We start from the raw sequence: 10,110 nt of genomic DNA, 5'->3' as shown, positions 1-10,110 counted from the left end.
CAAAATCTGTCAATGAGGTAAGCAAAATAATATTATGCCAAAATGAAAAACATGATTATTTTGTCTACCCCATGGCAGATTATTGTCTTAAGGAAAAACTGACTTCATTTTGATGCATTTTTTTGTTAAAACAAGACAATATTTTATGCTTGTCCAGATAAATTAAATAAATAAATAATAAATATAAATAAATAATACATTTATAAATAAAAATAAAAAATAAATAAATATATAAATTTCAGATATTTGCACTAAAAATAAGACATAACATATATAACTTAGAAAAGCATTACACAGGGTAAATATACTGAATTTGGCTGCAGTAGTGGGAAAGCAAGATTTGTGAGATTTAAACTGTTTTACAAGAGAAAAAAGGCAGATTTTATTTTTACACTGTGCTTTAGAAGAGAGTCCAAAATAAGCTTTATTGTGATTTAAAGACGTTTGAAAGAGCAACGAGTTTCAAATAATAATTGAAAGTAAAATAAGCAACATGCATTAAAGCAGATAATTGTTTACTACTTTTGTATTTTTTCTTTAATCACTGAAAAGATTCATCCGATTTACTCTATTTTGTTAAGGAAAGTGGTGCAAATGCTTCATACGGGCTGAATTTAAACAAACAAATTAAATTTAGTATTGTTTAACTTATTATGTTAGGCTGTTTGCAACCACTTACCTTTAAAATAAATTGAGTATAAGTCCATTGAATCATTCTATTCAGTGTACTGGTTGTATTTTGTGTTGCACAATACCTTACAATGTGGACTACTGTATGTTGTGCAATGTACTAATCTAATTGTGATTCAGGATGTAAACAATAAAAGTGGTAATGAGCAATCAGAGTCTCTCACGTTTTTAGCTTTGAGATGAATATCCAGCACACTGGAGAAAATGATTCATTGGATTTACTAATTTTTTTATGGTAAGTGCTTGCAAACAATAGTCATGGGCGGAATTTAAACAAGCAAACATAGTTGAACATTACTACATTCACCTTAGGTTGCACAGACAATGCTTAAGGCTAGTCTTAGATTAAATTGCATGTTTAAGCTGTCTTAACTGAAAGTAACTTGCGATTAGATACCTTAAAATACATTAGTGTCTGCAGAATTCACACCAATAATGTGTTTTTTTTACAGGAATTTTTTATAAAAGTGGCTTTAATACGCTAATTTAAGTCCTACTCCTGATTTAAGCTAAGCCTTGTTTGTGAAACTGAACCTATATTGTTTAAATTCAGCCCTGTTTGCAACCACTTACCTTAAAAAAAATTGTAAATCCAATGACTATTTTTTTCAGTGCATGAGCAAAGGTCTTACATGTGCTTTTCAGCGCATCTGATGTTCATTACGGTTCATCAGTCTGTCTTGTCTTCATTCCAGCGCTCAACACCTTCATCCAGATGTTTTAAAGTCTAATGAAGTGTTTCCTGAAGCCCGGCGTCAGGAGCACGCTAAATCACCATTACAAACATCACTAAACACATGAATGAAACATTTCACTAAGGAGGATGTCTAAATCCTCCTGCTTAAACTTCTATCCCACCGGGGTTAATAATGGTTACGATTACACTTTTCACGTGTTATGCTGTTTATAGCATGAGCAACTCCATGCAAATGTTAACCTTGCCGTGGAAAAAATTACGTTTTCATCAAAATATCGAAACCTTTTCTAAGTGTTTTCTGTAGGCTTGTATTTTACAGTAGTGTAAATATACTCAAAAATGTCTCTGTCAGTGTTTTTAAACAATTATATTGGATTTACTAAAGTCCCACAATTGCCGATTTTACATCTGACACATTCACAACAAAGCTTTGTGCCTTATGAATGCAAAATAAAATAAAATCAATCATGTTTGTTCTATAAAACGTAATGCCGAGTTCAGACTGCATGATTTTCAAAGTAGTCGTGTCACAGATGTTTTCACACTGCATGTCTATCTGGCTTGCGTTTCGTCGCTGCTTTGTTTACACTGCAAGATGGATCGGCGACAGGGACTTTCACATTGCATGACTTTACTATAGGAAGAATCGCCGACAACTTCGTCCAAACTACATCCCACAGCCAAAAACACTTCGTATATCTTTTGTTATTAACTACATAATGAGAAAGAAGCCTTTAATGGGGTAGAACATGTACATGTTTGCTCACCTGGGTTTAAAGGGAATTAGCCATTTCTTCTCAACGTTGATAATAAACTAATTTATTTCTGTATGAAACGTCAAACAGACACGGTTGCTCCTGAGTCCACTAGTTTTTCCTCCATTTCGTGGGTCCGAATAAACCGAAAATTAGCGGTTTTACCTTCTCCCTCAGCCTCCCACTGGCCTGCAGCAGGTGTATACACACACACACACACACAAGTGAATGCCGCTCTCTCATTGTCTGTAGGCGATCGCTGATGTTATTTTCAGTCAGAACTCAATTCACACAGCATGATTTGAATCGCCGACAGCTCCAGATATTCAGCACGCCAAATATCTCGCAGGCAGCGGCGACTCATCGGCGATTCTCTCAGATCATGTCTGATCGTTCATACTGTGTGATTGTCACTCACGTGCACGAGCACCGATTTGCCTGTGAACTCAGGCATTTGTCGGCGATTTCTCAAAACCTGTCGGTGAGCCAAAATCGGGGCTAAAATCTGAACTACACATAACTCTCATCCTTTCGATTAGCACTGTTTCTTTTGGATTGTGCAGTTTATCTCACAGGATTTCTACTAAGTATGTTGAACTTTTTTGGTCACATTCACAATGCATGTTTGTTTTTCCTCATTAAAAATCTAAAATATGTTTGCAGATTGATATTTTTCTGATCTCACATGTCTTTGGTTAGCTGTTTTGGACAATATAAGCAGATGTGTCAATGTAATGTTAACATATCTGTAAATTTATGTTTGGAGTTTTTAATGTCACACCCATGATGCAGCAAACGCTCATGCATGCGCTCTTGTAGATTTCATGATAGCACACAGTGTGCAGGGTGCGAGGAAATTTGCAATATAAATTGGTCATAACATTCACAGTGTACACCCTATATTGAATAAATATGCTTATTTACGTCTTATATTAAGGGTCAATAACATGTATTAAAATATTAACATGTCAATATTTGATCAAACGTTGGATTATGAAAACCCAGCATGAGACACTATGAATGTGGGAAATATGAAACCTATCATCTTTTTAAACATGTTCTGATCATGACTTTAATTGATAAATTGTTGATATGTTTAATTAGTTGCGTTGGTGAAACGTTTTAAGTCTGTAAATTTAATGTATTGAAAAAAAAAACATTATTATATATACAGTATATATATATATATAGGGTGACACAGTGGAGCAGTGGGTAGCGCTGTCGCTTCAAAGCAAGAAGGTCGCTGTTTCAAGCCCTGTCTTGGTCAGTTGGCATTTCTGTGTGGAGTTTGCATGTTCTCCCCGAGTTCGTGTGGGTTTCCTCCGAGTGCTTCAGGTTTCCCCACAAGTCCAAACACATGCTCTATATTGGTGAATCGGGTAAGCTAAATTAGCCTTGTATGAGTGTGTGTGTGAATGAGAGTGTATGGGTGTTTCCCAGTGATGGGTTGCAGCTGGAAGGCCATTCGCTGCATAAAATATATGCTGGATAAGTTGGCGGTTCATTCCGCTGTGGCGACCCCAGATTAATAAAGGGACTAAGCCGAAAAGAAAATGAATGTATTTATTTATTTATTTATTTATTGTTTGTTTGTTTATTAATTACTTTTATTAATTATTTATTTTTAATATCTGTTATTTTTATTATTTATTTATTTATTTACTTATCTTAAATTTGTATTATTTATGTATTATTTATTTACTATTTATTTTTTATTTTATTATTATTATTTGTTTGTTGGTTTGTTAGTTTAATTATTTTACGATTTATTTTATTATCTATTTTTTTTATGATTTATTTCTTTATTAAATGAATAATTATAATATAATACTTATAATGATTATGTTAATTATTTATTTAAATATGATTATAATACAATATTTTTATAATCATCATTTTATTTGTTCCTAATTGTCTAATTATAGTTATGGTTATCATCTCGATGCTTCTATTAATGGTTGCACCTTTGCACCACAGCATCAATTTACATCAATATTTTACTCTGTTTACCTGTACAAATATCTAAATAGCCCTAAATTAATACAAATTCAATTGAGAATCAAAATTGCATTGGATAATGCAGTTATATGTTATTTACTAAACAAAATGCATAACAATTAATAGAACCACAACCTGTATTATGGTCAGAATAAATATACTATGGTCAAAAATATACCTGGTTTTGAATAATAAAACAGCTTTCATACTTCAGCATATGCCTGCAAAAAAACAATCCAAAATATTATAAATATCTTTAAAAATGCAGTATGTTTTTCTATAAACATACACCAGTTATTTCTCTACTTCTGTGTATTCAGCATTATCATCTCAGGGTTTCACCTGACTCTGGGTGTTTGTTCAATTAACTCTGTGTGCCTGAAACTGCATTGTCTCATATAGAGATTAATAAAGTGGTATTGACTGCAAATGCCTGCAATATACGGCCAGGTGAAACACAAAGAGAACAATGGAAGGCGGCAGAAAACAAATTAAATTTACACATTATTTTGCTATGTCAATGCAATCTATAATAGGGTTGACCTGCTCTTTGTTGATGAATCGCCGGGGTCAGGTCAGGCTGTAATAAAGGCTTGAGTCCATCTGTTTGCTTTCACCGAGAGTGAAAAGAGCTGAATATCTGTTACCTGCTCAAACACAGGCCGGTTTAACACTCACCTGAAACAATGAGAGAACCATATAAACAAGGCAAATGGAGAAGAGTGAGTAAAACTAGACCACAACACACCTGTATTTAAACTAGAGCTGAAGAAACACACACAGGTCAGCGTCAAGGAGTTTAAAGCTCAATAAACAATGTTTATTCATCACATTACATATCATGTAAACACATAATCTTCACTGAGAAGGCATGACGGATAGTAATATTATTAAGGCAGGTTAAATATAGTATGAAAAGGATTTTGGTAAATATATTTCATGTTAGTAGAAAGACGGCAGTTAGCAATTTAGTACACAGACGGAAATAACCCACATGGAAAAATACTTATGTTATAGTGTTTTTAAACTACACTGTAGTAGCTAATATATTAACAACAATGTGTTAATGAATGCTACAGCATACTGTAGTATTAACTATATTATAGGCATACTTGTCTTAGCTGGAAAATGACCAGCTAAACCCATCTAAAACCAGCTTGATCATCCTGCTTTAAGTTGGACATAGCTGGCTCCCAGTCCTAGTCAAGCTGGTTTTAGCTGGTCATCTTCCAGCCTGTCCAGCTAAAACCAGGCTGGAAATGACTGGAAACCAGCCTGGAAGTGGCTAAAACCCCTCGAAAACTAGGCTGGTCGACCAGCTAAAACCAGCCAACCATCTTAGGCTGGTTTAAGCTGGATTTTTCAGCTATATAGCTGTTATTTTACAGACTAATTTCTCTCTTTATTAGCTATTTTCTTATACCCCAAACTACTAATATGTCAATAAAAGTCATTTTGTTAAACTGTAGTTGAATTGTCAACAGCTACAGTCTACAGAGCAGAGATCAACATCCCATAATGCAATTCACAGCCATAAATAAATACTTGTGAATCACAAAATAAGTAAGCTATTCATTAACATATATGCTTTTTACAATGTAATGTTGGTATAGCCTAACTATACCTTGTAAACTTGCTTATTACCATAGATATATACATTAGATGTCGCCTGGCTTATTGTTGTCTATTGGACGGAATGCGTCAATAGCGCCGCCATCTTGGTACAGGGTAGCGCTCCTTTGAAATGAATGATATACGAATATATATATATATATATATATATATATATATATATATATATATATATATATATATATATATATATATATATATATATATATATATAATGAGTGTATATATCTATGGCTTATTACTTTATAATGTTCAATCAATGATTTTCTTTAATATTAGCTACTTAGCATCGTTCAAAAACACCATAGCATTTAATATATATTAATAGTAGTATTTTTGTCATGCTGGGAAGACATTAGACATTGTTAATTCTCGAATGATTAACCCTGCTTATTAATAAAATACATTTTATAGTTCTGACTAGCAGTGTAAGGCTCATATGGCTGCAGTGCACACAATAACAAACACACACACACACACTTCATGCAAACACGACAGTTGTTACTCGCCTTCAGGCCACTCGGATATCCGTCAGTAAAACATTGATGATTATTTAAGCTCACGGTACACAGATGTCACATTTATCTGATGAGACTGTCAGTTTTTGGTGTCCTGTCACCAGAAATATTCCCGTTTTACAAACATCCCGTTAATACAGTGCAAAACAACTGCTGGCTTACAGAGCAAAAAGGCAGTAACTGTTTTCACCAACAGATGGCGCTGCGAGCTAACTGCCCACCTGATGTACCTTACGGTCACGCTTTATTGTAATGTACAATTCACGCTAATAACTAAGACTTTTAGCTCAATAAACTATGGATTAGCTGCTTATTTATAGTTAGCAAGGTAGTAGTTGGGTTTAAGTATTGTGTAAATGGTGTGAATTGATACTTAAACTAAAGTGTTACCGAGATTAGTAGCAAATACTATTGAAATTTGAGCCAAATCTATTGTAAAGTACTTGAATTAATCTGCTGTGGTAATTCTGTAGTTTCAATGGTAATACAACTAGTAGTAAAACACATTGTTTATACTGGACTAAGTTATAGTATGGTATACAAAAGTGCAAACACGTATACTACCGTATCAATTAAATATTTGAATTATTTATTAACAAAGATTTGAAAGGGGTGTCCAAACTCAGGGAGGGCCTGTGTCCTGCAGATTTTAGCTCCAACTTGCCTCAACACACCTGCAGGATGTTTCCAAAGCCTTGATTAGGTCGCCCAGGAGTGTCTGATTGGGGTTGGAACTAAACTTTGCAGGACACCGGCCCTCCAGGACCGAGTTTGGACTCCCTAAGATGCAAAAACCTCTAAGTGCCATCTGAAATATGTATTGATAATGAGTTTTTTTCTCTTCCTTCTATGTTTATGTTGAGTTATATCACTTTAAAGACCATGAAAATAAATTATTTTGCCATTAATGTGATGCATTTATGAATTCACAAATTTTCAGAGAACATTTCAGACAGCATCTAGATGTTTTTGCATCTGAACTTTTGTAAACTATACACATTAGGCTTTAATACACGGCAAAAGTATGGCTCAAAAAACACTATAGTATTTACTAAAAATTACTCTAATATTTTTTCCAGTTGGTGATAATTTGGCACGCTATTAGTCATGAAGACTGATATCAAAAGAGACATCTTTACGGGGTTCAAGGTGATCACGGTATTCATGCTAGAAACTTTCTCTTATAATCTTTGAAATGCTCATGAAATTTGCAGTTGAACACATACACACATGTAACATGTATTACACATCCTTAGATAACACTGCAGATTAGGCAACACGTTGGACAAAAGACATTTTTTAAATAACATTTTTGATCTGAAGTGAAATACGGAAGCAGAATATTGTGGTATAGCTCATCAAAACTATGATGTGTGTGTGCATGTGTGACCCTGGAGCACAAACCAGTCTTATGTTGCACCGGTTTATTTGTAGGAACAGCCAAAAATGCATTGTGTGTCAAATAAAACACCCCAAAAAAGAAGAATTATGCCAAAAATCATTACAATATCAAATAAAGATCATGTTTTAAGATGACACTTTATTCATTTCATATCATAAATGTATCAGAAGCTATTTTATAAGTGATATGCATTGCTAAGAACTTAAGTGAACATTTAATGGTGATTTTTTTCAGTGTTTTGATTTATTTTTTATATATTTATTTATTATTTTCCAGATTTTCAAATAGTTGCCTCTCGACTGTATTTTGATTTATGCTAACAAACTTTAATGCAAAGCTTAATTAATTAGCTATGACATTATGTATAAATCTCAATAAATAAATAAATAATAAAATAAATAAATAAACTAATATATACATATATATATATATATATATATATATATATATATATATATATATATATATATATATATATATATATATATATATATATATATATATATAAAATATGTAAAAATAAATAATAAAAAAATTGAACAAAAATAAATAAATGATAAAAATAATAGATAGTAAAATGAATACATAAATACAATTTACTACTTAATAAACAAAATAATAATATTAAAATAAATAAATATAAATAAACAAATAAATTATAAAAATAGATAATAAAATAAATTAATTAATAAATAAAATTTAAAAATATAAATAAATAATGATAAAATTAAATAATTAATCAAACAAATAACAATAATAATAAAATAAATAAAAATAATACATAAATAATAAATAAATAATACAAATTTAAAACAAGTAAATAAATAAATAAATAAATAATAAAAAAAATAAAAATAAATTATAAAAAATAACAGATAACAAAATAAATTAATAATAAAAATAAATTAATAAACAAACATAATAATAAATAAATAAATAAATCATTTTGTTTTCGGCTTAGTCCCTTTATTAATCAGGGGTCATCACAGCGGAATGAACCGCCGACTTGTCCAGCACATGTTTTACGCAGCGGATGCCCTTCCAGCTGCAACCCAACACTGGAAAACAACCATGTACACTCACACACACACACACACACACACACACACACACACACACACACACTCATACACCACGGCCAATTTTGCTTATTCAATTCACCTATAGAGGATGTATTTGGACAGTGGGGGAAACCGGAGCACCTTGCGAGCGAGCTTCTTGCTGCGAGGCGATTGTGCTACTCGCTGGGCCACCGTGACACCCCAGTTAAATAAATAAATACATTTATGATGAATTTATTAAGAAAACTATTATGATAACACTCACTCACGCACACACACATACACACATATCATATACTGTGATTATTTTGATGCTGCGCTGAACTTGTTATTTTGACAAAACACACTGCATTTATTGTCTCTTGTAATGTAAACTCTAGTTGTTTCTGGTCGCTTGGCTGACCTTGGAGTTGGTCTTTCTGTTTAAGGCTTTACAGATGAAATCTCCAGCCTCCATGACTTTAAGCAGATCCACTCCCTGCATCAAAAACACACAAACAGAACACGCACAGCATCCATAAACACAGACAGCAGAGGGCGCACGAGCTGCACAAACTCAGAGGTCAGTGTTGTCTGGGTGAGGATTGAAAAGACCAGGCATTTAAAGGGTGTGGATTAAAAAAAAAATGTGTGTGAGAAACTGTAGAACATAATTACAGCAGCAGAATATCAGGTATGTCAGGACGTTTTTTTTCTACAATTTGATCAAATAATACTTTCCAGACTGCCTCTCGCACACCCATGTGTAAATGCCGTTCATATGGGATTTCATATATTCTTCAATTGTTCAGGGAAATCTGAGTAATGGAAAAACTGGGAGTGTAGTCGAGGCACATGCATAAACATATAGAGTGACCTCAGAATGCATTTGGATACCAAAGACAAACATGAAAATATGTGCATTGCTTTTTGCGTGATGTTACAAAATATCAGAGCAAGCGGCATTTGCTTTGAACACAGTTTTCTTGCAGTTATTGCTTTAACAATAAAATATAAAGATGTGCAGTTGTGAAATTTTGCATTATGAAAAACTGCACATTATTAATGACAATTTCTGACTGTATTTCACATCCTGGGACTATTTAAAATTTTCAGATAAATCATCATTATATAAAGCATAACTTAATAGTTTAAGCTCTAATTATTCATTCATTCATTCATTTTCTTGTTGGCTTAGTCCCTTTATTATTCTGGGGTCACCACAGCGGAATGAACCACCAACTTATCCAGCAAGCTTTTTATGCAGTGGATGCCCTTCCAGCCGCAACCCATCTCTGGGAAACACATTCACACACACACACACACTCATACGGACAATTTAGCCTACCCAATTCACCTGTACCGCATGTCTTTGGAC

General features: G+C 33.0%; 1 protein-coding gene across 21 annotated transcripts in view; it reads right to left on the bottom strand.

The window, feature by feature from the left end:
- Positions 1 to 10,110, bottom strand: part of hmgcll1 (3-hydroxymethyl-3-methylglutaryl-CoA lyase like 1) — a 245,051-nt gene that overhangs the window by 182,672 nt on the left and 52,269 nt on the right. For 13 of the 21 annotated variants that reach the window (XR_012388667.1, XR_012388663.1, XR_012388660.1 and 10 more), the window contains exons 9-10: positions 9,157 to 9,231; positions 4,684 to 4,818 (exon numbers count right to left, since the gene is read on the bottom strand). The exons of 3 other annotated variants lie outside the window; for them this stretch is intronic. Coding sequence is in view for 3 of the 18 variants with exons in the window: in XM_073919893.1 (XP_073775994.1) it covers positions 4,684 to 4,720; positions 9,157 to 9,231 (112 nt within the window). In the remaining 15 variants the exon portion in view is untranslated. 21 annotated transcript variants of the gene reach the window in all.

This window comes from Danio rerio, chromosome 13 (genome assembly GCF_049306965.1).
Source record: "Danio rerio strain Tuebingen ecotype United States chromosome 13, GRCz12tu, whole genome shotgun sequence".
NCBI lineage: Eukaryota > Metazoa > Chordata > Actinopteri > Cypriniformes > Danionidae > Danio > Danio rerio.
This window is presented reverse-complemented; position numbering and strand designations above follow the sequence as displayed.